Source organism: Pseudochaenichthys georgianus, chromosome 5 (assembly GCF_902827115.2).
Source record: "Pseudochaenichthys georgianus chromosome 5, fPseGeo1.2, whole genome shotgun sequence".
In the NCBI taxonomy this organism is placed as follows: Eukaryota; Metazoa; Chordata; class Actinopteri; order Perciformes; family Channichthyidae; genus Pseudochaenichthys; species Pseudochaenichthys georgianus.
Genome location: NC_047507.1, coordinates 256,132 through 273,631, shown reverse-complemented (window position 1 = coordinate 273,631; position 17,500 = coordinate 256,132). Strand labels below are relative to the sequence as shown.

Here is a 17,500-nt window from a genome sequence, read left to right as displayed (position 1 = left end):
GTATTTCACGTCTACACCACTGGAGTAAAAACACAATTGATCGCACCGGTAAAACTCCAGGAAGTAACCAAAGATGAAAAGTTGCTTTAGTTTGGCGTGAACACAACATATTTTATTATATATTTGTATTTATATATATATATATTTGAAGTATTACCTCGATGACAGCCAGGTAGCAGTCCTTGGTGTCGGTGCACAGGTCAAAGATGTTCCTCTTCACATCCACTGTGGCTGAGGAACAAACCAAAACAAAAATCAACTGAAGTTACTAATTTTTACATTTAATTATTATTCAGAAACTCATGAAGAGACCCAAAGCAAAGACGATAGGTTAAAATCTCTACAAAAATGGACTTTAGATTCCCTTTTCTAGTTTATAATAAATGTTTAAGAGCCTGAAAAAGCCCAGGACAGCTCCTCCAACTTCAGGGTGCAGAGGGTAGTTGACCAATGAGATTTGAGTCTGCAGTAAACAGGAAGTGCAGCCTACCAATGGGCTTGTAGTCCGTGGCATCGAAGGTCCTGAAGGAGGAGCCGAAGGGACTCTTCATCTGCTGATCCATGGCGTCGTCCTCATCATCGGCCTGCAGCATCGCTGTGTGTGTGTGTGTGTGTGTGTGTGTGTGTGTGTGTGTGTGTGTGTGTGTGAGTGAGGGGGGGTAAAGCATAAGATGTCAGAAACAACAGCAGATCTGTTCTTTGATAATTATCTCGTTCATTCAGAAAAAACAGGACACATATTTTCTTTCTCAAACTCCCTTAGAGAACCACATGAGGGGGCATTGGCGTGTGTGTGTGTGTGTGTGTGTGTGTGTGTGTGTGTGTGTGTGTGTGTGTGTGTGTGTGTGTGTGTGTGTGTGTGTGTGTGTGTGTGTGTGTGTGTGTGTAAATTGAAGGACCCGACACAGCACAGTCTGAGACACTTTCTAGGACCCATGGAAACCAATGAGGTCGCAGCAGGTAGACTGGAACCCTGGAGCTTTGCCCCTCGGTGCGGGTCGGGTGTTGCTGTGAACGCAGTCTGAGCTCTGAAGTGAACGTACCTCCGTACATGATGGTGGCGTTGCTGTTGAACACCAGTCTGCACTGATCCAGAGCGGGGACGGTGTGCAGCAGGTGGAACGTCCTCAGGTCCCACTGGGAGGGGGGTCAAGGAACACATACAGAACCGGTTCTACAGCAGAACTACAGACCAACTGCAGCAGAACTACAGACCAACTGCAGCAGAACTACAGAACAACGAAGGAACGGTTCTAAAGTAGAACTAAAGAACGGTACTAAAGTAGAACTACAGGACGGTACTAAAGTAGAACGGTACTAAAGTAGAACTACAGAATGGTACTAAAGTAGAACTACAGGACGGTACTAAAGTAGAACTACAGGACGGTACTAAAGTAGAACTACAGAACGGTACTAAAGTAGAACTACAGGACGGTACTAACGTAGAACTACAGGACGGTACTAAAGTAGAACTACAGGACGGTACTAAAGTAGAACTACAGAACGGCACTAAAGTAGAACTACAGAACGGTTCTAAAGTAGAACTACAGGACGGTACTAAAGTAGAACTACAGGACGGTACTAAAGTAGAACTACAGGACGGTACTAAAGTAGAACTACAGAATGGTACTAAAGTAGAACAACAGGACGGTACTAAAGTAGAACTACAGGACTGTACTAAAGTAGAACTACAGGACAGTACTAAAGTAGAACTACAGGACGGTACTAAAGTAGAACAACTACAGAACGGCACTAAAGTAGAACTACAGGACGGTACTAAAGTAGAACTACAGAACGGTACTAAAGTAGAACTACAGAATGGTACTAAAGTAGAACTACAGGACGGTACTAAAGTAGAACTACAGGACGGTACTAAAGTAGAACAACTACAGAACGGCGCTAAAGTAGAACTACAGAATGGTGCTAAAGCAGAACTACAGAACGGTACTAAAGTAGAACTACAGGACGGTACTAAAGTAGAACTACAGGACGGTACTAAAGTAGAACTACAGGACGGTACTAAAGTAGAACTACAGAATGGTACTAAAGTAGAACTACAGGACGGTACTAAAGTAGAACTACAGGACGGTACTAAAGTAGAACTACAGAATGGTACTAAAGTAGTTGTACTAAAGTAGAACTACAGGACGGTACTAAAGTAGAACTACAGAATGGTACTAAAGTAGAACTACAGAATGGTACTAAAGTAGAACTACAGGACGGTACTAAAGTAGAACTACAGAACGGCACTAAAGTAGAACTACAGAACGGCACTAAAGTAGAACTACAGGACGGTACTAAAGTAGAACTACAGGACGGTACTAAAGTAGAACTACAGAATGGTACTAAAGTAGAACTACAGAATGGTACTAAAGTAGAACTACAGAATGGTACTAAAGTAGAACTACAGGACGGTACTAAAGTAGAACTACAGGACGGTACTAAAGTAGAACTACAGAATGGTACTAAAGTAGAACTACAGAATGGTACTAAAGTAGAACTACAGAATGGTACTAAAGTAGAACTACAGGACGGTACTAAAGTAGAACTACAGAATGGTACTAAAGTAGAACTACAGGACGGTACTAAAGTAGAACTACAGGACGGTACTAAAGTAGAACAACTACAGCACGGCACTAAAGTAGAACTATAGAACAGCACATATGCACACGGCATACTAACTAATGCCTAGTTTACCATGCAGAATGACTTTGGTACGTCCTCTGAGTTGTTTCTTGCAAGACTTGATGTTAAAATAGAAAATAAAATCAGAATTATCCTAAAGGTTCACATATATTTGTATAAAGAGTGCTGGCAAACAATATATCTTATGATGACAGAAATCTAAATTGCCCAACGAATACAAAAGTTCAAACATGAATAGTTAAAGAAATTGTCCGAGACTAGCATGTAAAAGCACGTACATTTTTACACCTTTTTAAAGGCATTTGTACGCATTTATGAATGGAGCTAGTCCGCCTGGTTTACCCTTCAGGACTTAAGCTAAGCTAACTTTGCCCATTCATAAATAGCCAAGCCATGAGAAGCCTCTTGGTTTCCACTAAGTCTTCATCATTTCTAGGCAAGGCAAGTTTAGAATACAGTGCATTATTATTATCATCATGAATGAGAGGATACGATCTCGGTGTTGATGATGACCTCCAGGTCGTTGGGGTGGAAGTCTCCGCTGATGTTCATGTTGAACTTGTCAAACTTGTGAATGGCTCGTGAGTTTCGGACGTCCCAAAGCACGCCGTCGTTCAGCACCAGGTCGTCGCTAGGGTTAAAGGTTGCGCAGTTCCTCTTGTAGTTGTTGGCCAGAGAAGGGTCGTTCAGCGTCAGGGTCTTCACGCCCGTCTGGATGTCGTAGATCTGAATCAGAAAGAAATATTAACAAGGTTTTCAAAATCCCTCTGTGTTCAGAGACTCTGAAAGTGTCAGGAACAAAGACCCCTGTCATATACTGTTGATAAAGGAGTATTATAGGGGAGAAAAACGTCCAAAAAAATAATCCTTGATGACACATTTTAAAAAGGCCATTGTGTGTGTATTTGATACAGATGTTGTATAATGTAATAATGAAAACAAGGGACCAGAATATAGAAGTTAATAAGGAGGTCTGTCTTAGTGATTTCTGATTCGCCCCAATGCCACGCGCTACAAAACAAACGAGAGACAGAGAAAACTGAATAAAAGACACAATGAAATGTTGAAAAATGGTGTTTAAGATGTAAAATAATATATCCAAATAACATTTTGTGGGACCTACGTGAGCGACCTGGTCCTTGGTGCCGATGACTCGGTCCTGAGAGTGTTTACTGAACTCCACGTAGTGATCGTCCACAAACGAGTTCCTGCAAACAGTGAGAAACAGTGAGTGAGTGAGTGAGTGTGTGTGTGTGTGTGTGTGTGTGTGTGTGTGTGTGTGTGTGTGTGTGTGAGTGTGTGTCACTGTTTTTACTTGAGGGTGAAGACACTGTCTATACTCCAGAGAGCAGATAATGGGACGCTCCAGGAGGCAGAGGTGAGCAGCAGCTTCCCATCCTGAGAAACACAAACATACACGTTACTGTCAATATGTTGGGACCTCCTGAATGTCCTCTTCCAATATGAGAGTAACATGATAACAAAAGCCGCGTTCATGCCGCGTACTTTGCCGGCACTTATTGCCACGGTACTTATAACCGCAGGGCATTCAGTACCAATCGCGTACACACCGGAGTACTTTACTCTGAGGGAAGATTACGTCTTCTTCTGCTTTGGGTTTACTGGCAGGCTGCAAACAACTTCACGGTGTATACTGCCACCCGAAGTCCCCGGCTGGAAGTCCCCGGAGTTGGGGAAGGCTTCAGTAGAAGCTGCTGGGACTCCCAGCAGCTTCTACTGAAGCCTTCCGAGTAAATCGCCAGAACGCCGACACCTCCTCATCTCCACCGCTCCCATAAGTTAGTCTCTCTGCGTTGGTGCGCGGGGCTAATGCTAATGCTAATAATGCTACTGCCAGCAAATACAATATGGCCGCTTCAAAAAACTTTTCAGAGTTTCACGGGGGAGGTTTGCAATTCGCCCAGCCAAGGTAGGCCTACTGGTACTTGGTACTTTTGGCACTTGGTACTTTTTTCTCCCCAGGTTAGTACCACCTCTCTAGCAGGGACTACAAATGGGGGTAAAAGTTCCCGGCACTAAGTAGTCTTTGCGGTGTGAACGCGACATAAGCGGTACTAACGGAACTAAACGGGGAAAAGTAGCTGTGTTCATGACAGGATGTGTGAGAAGAGCATCAGGACTGTTTTAGGCAGATGATAGCTATGTGATTAACATGATGATTCAGCCTCTATGGAGAGAGACATATGTTTACAAAACCTAAAAAAAAACAGAAACGTAGGACAATAACGTATATTAAAAATAAGAATATTAGTTATATTTGCTTCAAGAATAACGAGGACATCCCTTAAAACCTTTGCTGGGTTTTCTAAAACTAAAGATAACGGAACTATTTTAATACTAGACTTTGTGTTGTGTGTCAGGGACGCACCCTGGAGGGCTCCAGGTGTGTGATGGCGGAGGTGTGGCATGTGTAGTTGGCCTCCTCCTCCCCGGAGAACACGTTGTAGAACTTGAGGTGTCCGGAGCAGGTTCCCAGCATCAGGAAGCGCTCCCGGGCGGAGAAGGCGCAGCAGGTGAAGCCGCTCTCGTCTCCGTCACCCTCGTGGAACACCGACATCGGGCGAAACCTGAACACAGAGCGAGAAAACGGCTTTTAAAACCTGTATTATTATTTAGTTTGTTCAGCACCTGGTGGATCGGGACTTCCACCCGGATCTTTTGACATTTCCTTTGTATATAGATATGCACATTATCTATTCTAACATTTGGACTCTCTACGTTGTAAATGTATTATTTTTATTTTATAAAACACCATCTCTCCTCCGTTAGTCGAGGGGTTTCAAAGTCAGTCAAAGTCAACTTTATTGTCAATCTTTCAGTTTGTGTGTACAGACAGAGAGATCGAAATACCGTTTCCCACAATCCCGAGGAATACAAAATACAAATATATAAAATATATATACACCTCTCTGAAGAACCTTATCGTGGTGGAGAGGTTTGCGTGCTCCGATGAACCTGGGGACAGTGTTGTCTGGAACCTTGTGTTCCTGGTAGGGTCTCCCATGGCAAATTGGTCTCAGGCAAGGGGCCAGACTAAGAGTGGTTCAACGACCCCATGAAAAACACCATCAAAAGTGAGGATACCCGGCCCGGAGGTAGCCCGAGTCCTCCTTCTGGAGCCAGGCCCAGATGGAAGACTCGGCGGCGAGCGTCTGGTGGCCGGTCACAGCCCGAAAAGGCAACGTGGGAAACCTCTCCGCTTCGCCGGCCCACCACAAAAAAAGTGCAAATATGTCCCTCGCTGTTTTTTTCATGTTTGTGTCTTCTAAACAGTTTTCATTATAACCAATGGGTTGTTTGGACTCCCTGAGTGTGCTTCCTACCTGCTGAAGATGAGGTGCCGGTCCAGCCCCCCCCGGTCCACCCCCCCGTGCCTCGGGTACAGTCCCCGCCCCCCCAGCCGGGCACTGAAGTTGGGCTCGGCCATGCGGCGCTGCGTGGGCTCGGGGCAGCGGTGGGGGGTGAAGAGGGAGAAGGGGGGGCAGGTGGTGACGGGGTTAATGCAGCGCGCATGCTGCTCCCTCAGGAACTCTGTGATGATGCTGTCCAGGGAGGGGGGGGAGGGGGGGGCGAGGGGGGGCTGCATCTTCATGGCCGGAGTCTGAAACACAGAGAAGAAGAGAGGATATATTCTTTAGTCAAAGTCAACTTTAGAACTTATAGACAGAGAGATCGAAATACCGTTTCCCACAATCCCGAATACAAAAACAAATATATATATATAACATGAATACATATAGGACATAAAACAAATAGATTTGCTTCTTCATGGCTGGAGTCTGAAACCAGAGTACAAGAGAGGATGTTCTGAGCAATGTTGCCGCTTATGTGCGACCGCTTTAACAGATTTAAAAGGTCTCCTATCATGCAAAATGCACTTTTATTGATGTCTTCTCAACATCACCATGTGTCCCCGGCGTGTCCCCGGTGTGTCCCCGGTGTGTCCCCGGCGTGTCCCCGGCGTGTCAGGAGACTCACAAAGTGTCAGGAAATAAAACCCTCTCTCTTTTCCTCTGTACCCACATCTCTAAAAACGGGGGAACAACAGAGCTGATCCAGATTTACGGCCGATATGACGCAATATCTGAAATGTGGGCGGGCTCTATTATTATTAAATATTAAACTGGAACTTTAGTGAGTGTTGGTGTCATTAAAAAATAAATAAATAAAAAGACACACCTACATTGAATTAATAAACTAAATCAGGGGTCAATAAGTGTGCAAAAATATTTACATTGTATTTTTGAATCCTGAACGAGACCGCCGCCAGAGCGCGTCTCCCCGTTACCTGCAGAAGGAAGCCATGCACGCAACGCAGCCCCGCTCTCTTTAACTCCAGGCGAGTTTCTGCCGCTTTCCTCCGTGGTGCAGCGTTTCACCACGGAGGAAAGCACTTCACTAATTGCAGTACCCATAAGGAGCTGTACAAATGCTGTACAAGTGTCTTTAGTTGAAAGCCCAGTGGCGATCTGCTCATCTCTCATCGAAAAGAATATGCTACAAAAGGGGTGGCCATCTGTGTGTTCTGGAGAATCACAGAACGGACGGTCGTCATTATTATTATGCCGTTTAAACCAATTATTGAAATTTGAAATGTGTTTAAACGGCATCATGTAAGTTACGCTGACAGGTGAAAGAGGTCCACACACTGCTTCCCCGCAGCGAGGCTCCCCCCCACGTTGACAATTCACGATCGTCGGTACACTGATCACAATTTATATGTTTTTAAATGGCACTACATTGGTTGTCGACCCCTGAGGTTCTTACCCTCGTTACCTCTGCCCGCCCCACCACCTGTCCTCTGGACCCTATCCCTTCAAACCTCCTTCAGACTATCGCTCCTGATATTCTACCGTTTCTCACCCATTTCATCAACACTTCTCTAACTTCTGGTCACTTTCCAAACAGTCTCAAGGAGGCGAGAGTAAACCCTCTCCTAAAGAAACCCACTCTCAACCCGTCTGATGTTATAAACTACAGGCCTGTCTCTCTCCTCCCGTTCCTGTCTAAAACACTTGAACGCGCTGTCTTTAAACAACTCTCCTGCTCTCTCCATCAGAACAACCTTCTGGATCCGCACCAGTCTGGTTTCAAGGCAGCTCACTCCACAGAAACTGCGCTCCTTGCTGTCACTGAGGAACTGCACACTGCCAAAGCAGCCTCCCTCTCCTCTGTCCTCATCCTGTTGGACCTGTCTGCTGCATTCGACACGGTGAACCATCAGATCCTCCTTCGCTCTCCAAGAACTTGGAGTTTCAGGCTCTGCCCTTTCCCTCCTCACCTCATACCTCAAAGACCGCACCTACAGGGTCACTTGGAGAGGGTCCGAGTCCGACCCTTGTCAATTAACTACAGGGGTCCCTCAGGGCTCTGTTCTTGGTCCTCTCCTCTTCTCCCTGTACACAAACTCGCTCGGATCAGTCATTAGCCCGCATGGTTTTTCATACCACTGCTACGCTGACGACACCCAATTAATTCTGGCCCTTCCTACATCCAGGACATGGTTAAACCGTGCACCCCAGCACGTGCACTCCGCTCTGCATCAGCCAAACGACTCGCTGCACCCTCGCTGCGAGGGGGACCCAAGTTCCCATCAGCAGGAACACGTGGGTTTGCTATCCTGGCTCCAAGATGGTGGAATGAGCTCCCATTGACATCAGGACCGCAGAAAGCTCACACACCTTCCAGACTGAAAACTCATCTCTTTAGACTCCACCTCGAGCGATAGAACTATTAACAGAGCACTTATATACTAATAAAGGACTGGCTCCTCTAAAGCCAGTTGAGTAGCACTTGAAATGTTTTTGCTCTATGAAACCTGATGTACTTTATGATTCTGTTTTCTTCAAGTTTGTATTTTGTTGGTCGAACGCACTTATTGTAAGTCGCTTTGGATAAAAGCGTCAGCTAAATGTAATGTAATGTAATGGCCTCCCTGACCTGTATGAAGGCACCGTGGTCCGACTTCTGCTTCAGCGCCCTCAGTCTCCTCCCAGAGTTACAGATCGCAGGCGGGCGTTCTCGAGAAAACAGAATCCGACCCGCCGGAAGAGACGCTAGCGAGGGGGAGGAGAGGACGAGGGAGCGAATGGGAGTGGAGGAGGAGGAGGCAACAGCCAATGAGGACGCAGGAGAAGAGCCAACATGGCTGCCGCCGATACGACCTGCTGAGCAAGGCAAGGCAAGTTTATTAATACAGCACCTTTCAACACAAGCCAATTCAAAGTGCTTTACAAACATCAAAGACATTAAGAAACACATTATAAAATGGAGGAAGAGGAGGAGGAGGAAGAGGAGGAGGAGACAAACAAACATGGATGTTAAGATCGACAAATAATAATAATATCTGTCTCTCCCCCCCGGGTTTTTGCCATTTTCTTTGGGTGGGTTTATCCTGCGAGGGTCTAAGAAAATGTAACGTAAATAGAATATGACTATGTACAAGAACAGAATGTGAAATGAAATACGGTTTATTGGGGAGGGGGCGGACACAAACAAACATGGATGTTAAGAACGACAAATCATAAAAGTTGACCTTGTCTGTCCGAGCGGTGACTCCTGCAGATCAGAGGAGGGGAGGAGGGGAGGTTGGCCTCCCTGACGAGGGTGTTAGCGGTGTCATGCAGCCCTTTGGCCACCAGGTGGTTCCTGATCAACACCAGCAGCTCCTTCTGGGAGAAGGTGATCCGTGATTGGGCGACCACGTTGGCCCTCTGCAGGCGAGCCAATGAGACGTCGCTCCCCATGAGGAGAGGTTTCCCCGACACGCGCTCCGTTAGCTCCGCTGCGTAGCGGCAGAAACGCACATGCTCGCTGCGTTTGTCCTGAAGCAGAGGCTCCTTCATCAGCTGGGAGGAGGAGGAAGAGGAAGAGGAAGAGGGTTATCTAACAGAGCACTTATATACTAATAAAGGACTGGCTTCTCTAAAGCCAGTTGAGTAGCACTTAAAACGATTGGCTCTTTGAAACCTGATGTTCTTATATGATTCTGTTTTCTTCAAGGTTGTGTCTTCCTGGTCGAATGTACTTATTGTAAGTCGCTTTGGATAAAAGCGTCAGCTAAATGCAATGTAATGTAATCTATCTTTTGCAGCAATTATCCAATTAAGGTTTAGCGTTTCTCCTCCATGCTCAGGTGTGTAATCCCGTCCCTGAAGGTGTGTTGTTGTTGTTGTTGTTGTTGTTATTCACCTGCTGGATGTGGCTGCTGGTGAACAGCGGCAGCTTGCTGATGATCTGTCTGATGGCGGCGCTGCGGGACAATCCAACCAGAGCTTTACAGGCCAGAGCTCGGATCAGATCTGCATCTGTGATGGGCATCTTCACAGAGAGAACCGAGAGGAGCACCTGAGAGAGAGAGGAGGATACATGTGTATCTTTTTATTCAGCTTCTCACATGGAAACAGTCATAGGCAATACAATATTCTCTGTAAGCCTTCTGTAGTTTACAGTGAAATCACAAATCAAAGTTACATATTTGTGCAGAGGCGCGGGAAGGTATTTTGAGTGGGGGTGCTGAGGTGCTGGACTCCAGTGAACACTATTACGGGCACTATGGAGCACGCACCAAAGCACTCCCCACACGCACACACACAGGACACCCGCGACCGTTACAATGAAGGCTCGATCATCAGCTCACAGCATATAGGTGTAAGCAGGGGTGAAGTGCTATTTTTTACGAGTGGGGAGTGGACCTCACCTCCTCTAGGGGGGTCCGGGGGCATGCTCCCCCGGGAAGATTTTTTTTAAATATTGAAGTTAAAAGCATCAATCTGGTGCACTTTGAGAGCAACATAAAGAGATCTATGGAAACATCTCTCAACACCCAGATGAAACACAACTGTCAGCAGATGTTCTTTTTCTTTATGGATATTTTACAAATCACTCCCCTTTCAAACTGTATTCTTGTTTTGCTGCCATATAGTATTTCATACCTGTTTTTCCTTTATTCTGTTATTTGTTTTATAACTATAATGATCATATGAAGGTGTGCCGCGGAAATAATCTTTTAAATAATTTGTGACCAAACCGTTTGAGACCCACTGAGATAACTTAGACTAAAGTTAACTATCTAAACACTCAGAGAGTACTTTAGCTCACCTGAGCCGCTCAGTCTGAGAGGAGAGCTCTCCTCCAGCTTGCTGTGGAACCAACAGCTCCGTATGTCCGTTAGTGCAGCTAGCTAACTGCTAACCAGATGCTAACAACACGGTCCCTGCTGCTGGCACCGGCACCTCTCTCTCTCTCTCTCTCTCTCTCACACACACACTAAATGCGCTATTTACACACACACACACACACACACACACACACACACACACACACACACACACACACACACACACACACACACACACACACACACACACACACACACACACACACACACACACACACACACACACACACACACACACACACACACACACACACACACACACACACACACACACACACACACACACACACACACACACACACACACACTTTTATTTCCATGCAACTCTCTGATTGGTCTGGTGTCTTAACTCTGTTGCATTCACTGAACACTGGAAATTGCAGTCCTGTCGTCCTCTCTAGTGTCTTGATGAGGTTCACGTAAAGCACAGTTAATGTATTATATTATTGAGGTAGAATTGTCCGGGGCTACAGAATTGTAACCAACAATGTGGAATTTATTGGCTACATATTACACAGATTATGCACAGCGGGAGCAGCAATAACCGTCAAATAATAATTCAGACAGGGGAGCTCCGCACCCCCTGCCCGCCGCTAGGGGGTGCTGCAGCGCCCTCAGCACCCCCTAGCGGCGGGCAGGGGAGCTCCGCACCCCCTGCCCGCCGCTAGGGGGTGCTGCAGCGCCCTCAGCACCCCCCTTCCCGCGCCCATGTATTTGTGGATAATACAGAGGCCTCACTGACCTTCAAACATGCTATAACATACAGTATGAACATAAATACTAACAGGGTTACAAAATGCACTTTGTGATGTCCTTCCTATATAACCGTGTGTCCCTGTGTGTCCCCGGTGTGTCCCCGGTGAGTCCCTGTGTGTCCCCGGTGTGTCAGGAGACTCACAAACCCTCTCTCTTTTCCTCCGTACCCACATCTCTAAAAACGGGGGAACAACGGAGCTGATCCAGATTTTCTGCGTCATGACGACATTACTAAAATGTGGGCGGGCTTTAAACCCACGGGACTATCAGAAACCTTGCTGTCAGAAACAATGAGACATGTTCTGGAAGTAATCTGGTCTGTGTTCACATTAGCATGCTAACACTCAGAGCTAACCTGTGCTGGAGAGAGTGTGTGTGAAGAAGCAGGAAATCAAAAGGAAGTAAAACCCGCAAGAGAAAAAGCATTTGAGCTCCATGCTGTTTCAGAGATATTCCTTGATGTGGTTTTGAACATGATGGCGTTTAATCACGGCAGCATTTAGCTGTGTCTCGTAGAATTCTGAGCAGGCATTAGCTCCGCCCCCTCATTTATATACATTTTTTTTTAAAGCTGAGGACCCAGAATCAGCACTTTAGTAACAGGGCTGAAATAGAGGGGGATGAGGGATGTCTAAAATGAGCGATGTCTAAAATGCATGACACTTCATATATATTACATCACATGTCACTTGTTAGACGCTTTTATCCAAAGCGACTTACATACTCAACACTGTGGGCAATCCCCACAGGAGCAATTTGGGGTGAAGGGTCTCAGGGACACAACGACATGCTGACTGCAGTGGGGTTTGAACCTATGACCCCTGATCCGAAACACCAACGCCCTACCTACTGCGCCACACGCCTCCTAGACATAGACATGTTTTTATATATTTGTACGGTGCTTCCCCTCGGTACTGCTTTGGGGGGGTGCTGCCTGGGGGTGGCATTGGGATATATTTTGTAATATATCCCAATGCCTCTGGAGCAGAGAGAGCAGCTGTGGATTATTGTTATTGATTAATGCACCAGCGTTTCTTCGGGTCAAAAACACTAAACTCAACTTAAAATGAAAGCGTTTAGTTTTTTTAATAAAAGAGCACATGTTCAATATGAAAGGTGACCGTAGATATAGATTATTTGCAATTTTATATATATATAAAAAATGCATTGAATTTCAGGGGGGGCGCGGGGCTCCGTTGGCGGGGCTCGGTTGGCGGCGCCCCTCCAAGACAATGGTAGGGGAAACACTGTTTGTATACATCTGAGACCCATAATATATGCCTAAAAATAGCATGATAGGAGATCTTTAAAGAAGACTGAAGTTCCTTTAGTGTTTTTTACCTTGATGCCGTTGTTGTTCTGCACCAGCTGCCACATGAGGTGCAGAACATAAGGGGGGCCCGGGGGAAAGCCCCCCCCAGGACTCAGGCTCTGATCCGGGGCACACACACAGTTTATTATCACCTGTGGGGAGATGGAGGCTAAGTTTAGGGAAAACATGGGCAATTTATATACTTGTATACATTAGATACCTGATACACTGCATTAAATACCTTATATATACTTTATTTGCCCTATAAAACACATAAGATACCTGCACTGCCCACCCTGTAAATGTCTCCGTTGACACATACATACATTTAATGGCAGTCCATCCCTTAGTTAACATCATGCAGCAGATTAAAGGAGCGTCTCACCTGCAGAGCAGACTTCTGGATCTCTGCATCGTGGACGAACACCTCTCCCTCCGCCACGCCCAGAATGATGCTCATTCCTGCAGAACATCGTTCATTAGAATAAGAAGCAGACGTGGGAAGTAGTGGAGTACAAATACTTTGTTACTGTACTTAAGTACATTTGTCTGGTATCAGTACTTTACTCCACTACTTACGACTTGTTACTTCTCTCATGTTGAACTCAAATACCTGTACTTTCTACTTCTTACATGTTGAACTCAAATACCTGTACTTTCTACTTCTTACATGTTGAACCCAAATACCTGTACTTTCTACTTCTTACATGTTGAACTCAAATACCTGTACTTTCTACTTCTTACATGTTGAACCCAAATACCTGTACTTTCTACTTCTCACATGTTGAACCCAAATACCTGTACTTTCTACTTCTTACATGTTGAACACAAATACCTGTACTTTCTACTTCTTACATGTTGAACCCAAATACCTGTACTTTCTACTTCTTACATGTTGAACTCAAATACCTGTACTTTCTACTTCTTACATGTTGAACCCAAATACCTGTACTTTCTACTTCTTACATGTTGAACTCAAATACCTGTACTTTCTACTTCTTACATGTTGAACCCAAATACCTGTACTTTCTACTTCTCTCATGTTGAACCCAAATACCTGTACTTTCTACTTCTTACATGTTGAACTGAAATACCTGTACTTTCTACTTCTCACATGTTGAACTGAAATACCTGTACTTTCTACTTCTCACATGTTGAACCCAAATACCTGTACTTTCTACTTCTTACATGTTGAACTCAAATACCTGTACTTTCTACTTCTCACATGTTGAACTCAAATACCTGTACTTTCTACTTCTTACATGTTGAACTCAAATACCTGTACTTTCTACTTCTTACATGTTGAACTCAAATACCTGTACTTTCTACTTCTTACATGTTGAACTCAAATACCTGTACTTTCTACTTCTTACATGTTGAACTCAAATACCTGTACTTTCTACTTCTTACATGTTGAACTCAAATACCTGTACTTTCTACTTCTTACATGTTGAACTCAAATACCTGTACTTTCTACTTCTCACATGTTGAACTCAAATACCTGTACTTTCTACTTCTCTCATTTCCCAAACAGCTGGTTCCTTTAGTCTGAATGTGTGTTGGTGCGTGGTCATTATTCTTTAGAGTCACTGCGTGCCTATTGATCTGAACACGATCCGTGTATCCATCACTTCCTGGTCTTCTCTAAAGAAGAGGGACCAATGGAAACGTTGTCATGTAGCCGTTGGTCACCATGGAAACATTCATTAGCTAAAAATGACATTATTGTTCTATTAATATAAAGGGAGGTCAGGTACTCTTTAAAGCAGCTGCTAGTGATGGGTACTTTTTACTGAAGTACGCTTCAAAGCCTCTGTACTTTGACTTGAGTAAAGAAGTCAGTACTTCTACTTTTACCAGAGTATTTTTAAACCAGAGTATAGGGCTGCTCAATTAATCGTATTTGAATAGAAATTACGATTTTGGCTTGCAACGATTATGAAAAAAACATAATCGAAATAAAACGAATATTTATTTAATTTTAAATGTTTTAATTTCTTTATTTAATTTTTTTAAATTATTTTTTTCAGTTGAATTTTAGTTGCAGTTCAGGGTAATCAACTGTTAAAAACAGTGTAAATTGATGTTTTCAAAGTAAATGGATAATCGTTTTTAATAATCGTGATATCAATTATTGACCCAAATAATCGAGATTATGATTTTTGCCATAATCGAGCCGCCCTACACGAGTATCTGTACTCCTACTTGAGTAAAGGATGAGAGTACTTTTCCCCTCTCTGATAATAATAATGATAACATAAAGTAGATCCACAGTGAAACGTCACTGACCCACAGTGGAGACGGGGGAGCGGGTCTCGTCCAGGACCTCCACGGTCTCAGCGAGCACCAGCTGGACTTTAGGAACCACCACCAGGAGGGCCAGGATATCCAGAGCGTAACGCACTGTGTCACTCCTACACACACACAGGTTATATTATCATCATCTCACACACAGGTTCTATTTCGTCCCTACTGACCAGAGGCGGTGCTTTAGCTCTGGATATGTCCATCGCGCGCATGCTCAGCTCGAGTACCAATAACAACAAAGTCACCTGTGACCCACGTGACACCGGCTATATCAGCTGCGCAGAGACTTCGTTCGGACAGGTCGTGTCGGCTTGGCTGGTGATGGCAGTGTCTCCGCTCCCTCTCCCAGCCAAGTTGTCCTGATTACTATCCGTTTGCTTTTTGGGCTTGAACTGTTTTGGTGACGGTGGCGTTTCTGCTCCCTCTCCCAGGAGTTGCCCTTGCTGTGCTTTTGTACTTGTTCTGACCGCGGCGTTGTGCCAAGCCATCATTAGCATTTTGAGTTTCTGGCTTTAGCTGTGTTGCTTGTTTGGCTAGTTAGCAGTAGCGGAGTTTCCCGTGCTGTTCTTTCTTTAGAAGCCAGTTTCTGGTCTTAGCTTTGTTAAAGCTTCTTTATTTGACCCAGCTAGGTGAAGGCAGTGTTCGCGCCCCCGCTCCTGGTAGACGCTAAACTGCCTTGTTTATTGGAGTAGCAGCACCGCTCTACCCTTTCCGTTAAGCAGGTAGCTGGTGAAGGCTGTGTTCTCGCAGTGCTCTCGCTCCAGCTCCCTCTGCCGGTAACGTGGGTGTAATTACATCCCTCTTTCTGTTCGGCGAGTAGCAGCAACGCTCTACTCTTTCCGTTAAGCAGGTAGCTGGTGAAGGCTGTGTTCCCGCACCCGCTCCCGGCTACGCTGCATCTGGCTACCTACAGAATGGCTCATTCATGTAGCGCCTGTATGGCTTCTCTTGAGCCCGAGGACTGCCATGACCGCTGCCCCTCTTGCCTCGGCCTCTAAGGGAGGTTCTCACGGTAAGCGCCTGCATGAGCTGTAGCTGCATGCCTCGGGCGCTCAGAGTGGCTCGAATCACTGAGGTGGAACGTCTGGCAGCAGCCAACGGACATCTCTCCTTGTCACATCCTCCTCCAGATCAATTCGGACATTCCCGGCGACTTGAGGGAGCGATGGCTATGGGTGCACCCCCCAATAGGAGGACTAGAAACAGGCTGTCCTCTAAAGTGGATCAGCTAGCTGCCGACATGGACACGATGAAGTCGCTCCTCTTGGCCCTTCAGCCAGCTAGCGTGCCGCCTGCCCCTCCTTCGGTTGCCGCACCTCTGTATGAGGATGCCTTGTCGCTAGCGGCTTCGGCTAACCTCTTCAATGAAGAGATGGAGGACGAGGTCCTCTGCTCAGGGTTCTCTGCAGGGCGTGGAGGACGACTCCATGGCGGACATTATTCGTACGGCCCTGGCGCACTTGCAGATTCCGGTTCCGCAGGCCGACTTGGTTCAGGCTAGCGCCTTCTTCAGGCGTAGCCCTGCCCCTGTCCCCCTCACTGTTCCTCCTTCAGAGGAGTACCTGAGGGAGCTCCATGCATGCTGGAGGGACACCAGGGCCCTCTGCCACGCTGGCTCCGAAGCCCGGACCTTGGCTGCCATGCAGGATCTGGCGAGGGTGGCATGCCACCCATTGAGCCTGCCATCGCCTCCCTGATTCTGGCTCCTGACGAGGCTCTAAGGCCTGTAGGGCCTACGACGCAGCGGCACGCATGGGTCGTATCGGGAACTCCCTCTCCCATCTAATGCTGGCCGTCTCCACCTCTCTGCAGCAGGCTCCTGCCGAGCCTTCTTTGCTGGGCCTCAGTGATCACTGCAGGCCTTTGCCCTAATGGCTAGGGAATTGGGACGAGTTATGTCCTTTCTGCTACAGACTCATCGCCAGGTTTGGCTGGCCCAGTCACCACTAACGGAGACATGTAGGAGGGTCCTCCGCAGCGTGCCAGTCGAGCCAGGGGAACTGTTTGGGCAGGCATGTGCTCGTTCGTTCGGACAACATGTACAAGCAATACATGCCTGAGGTGGAACTCCGATGGCTCGGGTGTTGCCCTCTGGCCGAATGTGGCGTTCCTGCCCCAGGTGCTTCCACTAGCCCACTCCAATCGGCCTATCCAGCTGGCAGCTCGTCGTTTGCCATGGCGGCACTAGCAGCGGCTGTCCCACTGGGTGGTTGATACCATCACACATGCCTATGGGGCCAGTGGCCGCCCCCCGCCATCAGGGGTGAGATGCCACTCTA

The 17,500-nt window shown here is 46.3% G+C and overlaps 2 protein-coding genes across 2 annotated transcripts in view; one reads left to right on the top strand and one right to left on the bottom strand.

Annotated features, from left to right (window-relative positions):
* The window catches only part of LOC117447269 (DDB1- and CUL4-associated factor 1-like), a gene marked incomplete at its 5' end in the record, with an annotated part of 25,081 nt that extends 9,748 nt beyond the window's left edge, over positions 1-15,333 (bottom strand). The window contains 14 exons of the mRNA XM_034083959.1: positions 158-231; positions 491-595; positions 1,044-1,137; positions 3,139-3,372; positions 3,770-3,854; positions 3,962-4,044; positions 5,036-5,234; positions 5,991-6,268; positions 8,608-8,834; positions 9,203-9,515; positions 9,859-10,014; positions 12,944-13,066; positions 13,300-13,376; positions 15,204-15,333. Of these exons, the coding sequence (XP_033939850.1) occupies positions 158-231; positions 491-595; positions 1,044-1,137; positions 3,139-3,372; positions 3,770-3,854; positions 3,962-4,044; positions 5,036-5,234; positions 5,991-6,268; positions 8,608-8,834; positions 9,203-9,515; positions 9,859-10,014; positions 12,944-13,066; positions 13,300-13,376; positions 15,204-15,333 (2,178 nt within the window). The remainder of the gene's footprint in view (positions 1-157; positions 232-490; positions 596-1,043; positions 1,138-3,138; positions 3,373-3,769; positions 3,855-3,961; positions 4,045-5,035; positions 5,235-5,990; positions 6,269-8,607; positions 8,835-9,202; positions 9,516-9,858; positions 10,015-12,943; positions 13,067-13,299; positions 13,377-15,203) is intronic.
* A 1,128-nt stretch (positions 15,334-16,461) lies between these two features.
* The window catches only part of LOC117447295 (dedicator of cytokinesis protein 3-like), a 28,190-nt gene continuing 27,151 nt past the window's right edge, over positions 16,462-17,500 (top strand). Inside the window, exons 1-2 of the mRNA XM_071203243.1 lie at positions 16,462-16,664; positions 16,776-16,947. Of these exons, the coding sequence (XP_071059344.1) occupies positions 16,462-16,664; positions 16,776-16,947 (375 nt within the window). The remainder of the gene's footprint in view (positions 16,665-16,775; positions 16,948-17,500) is intronic.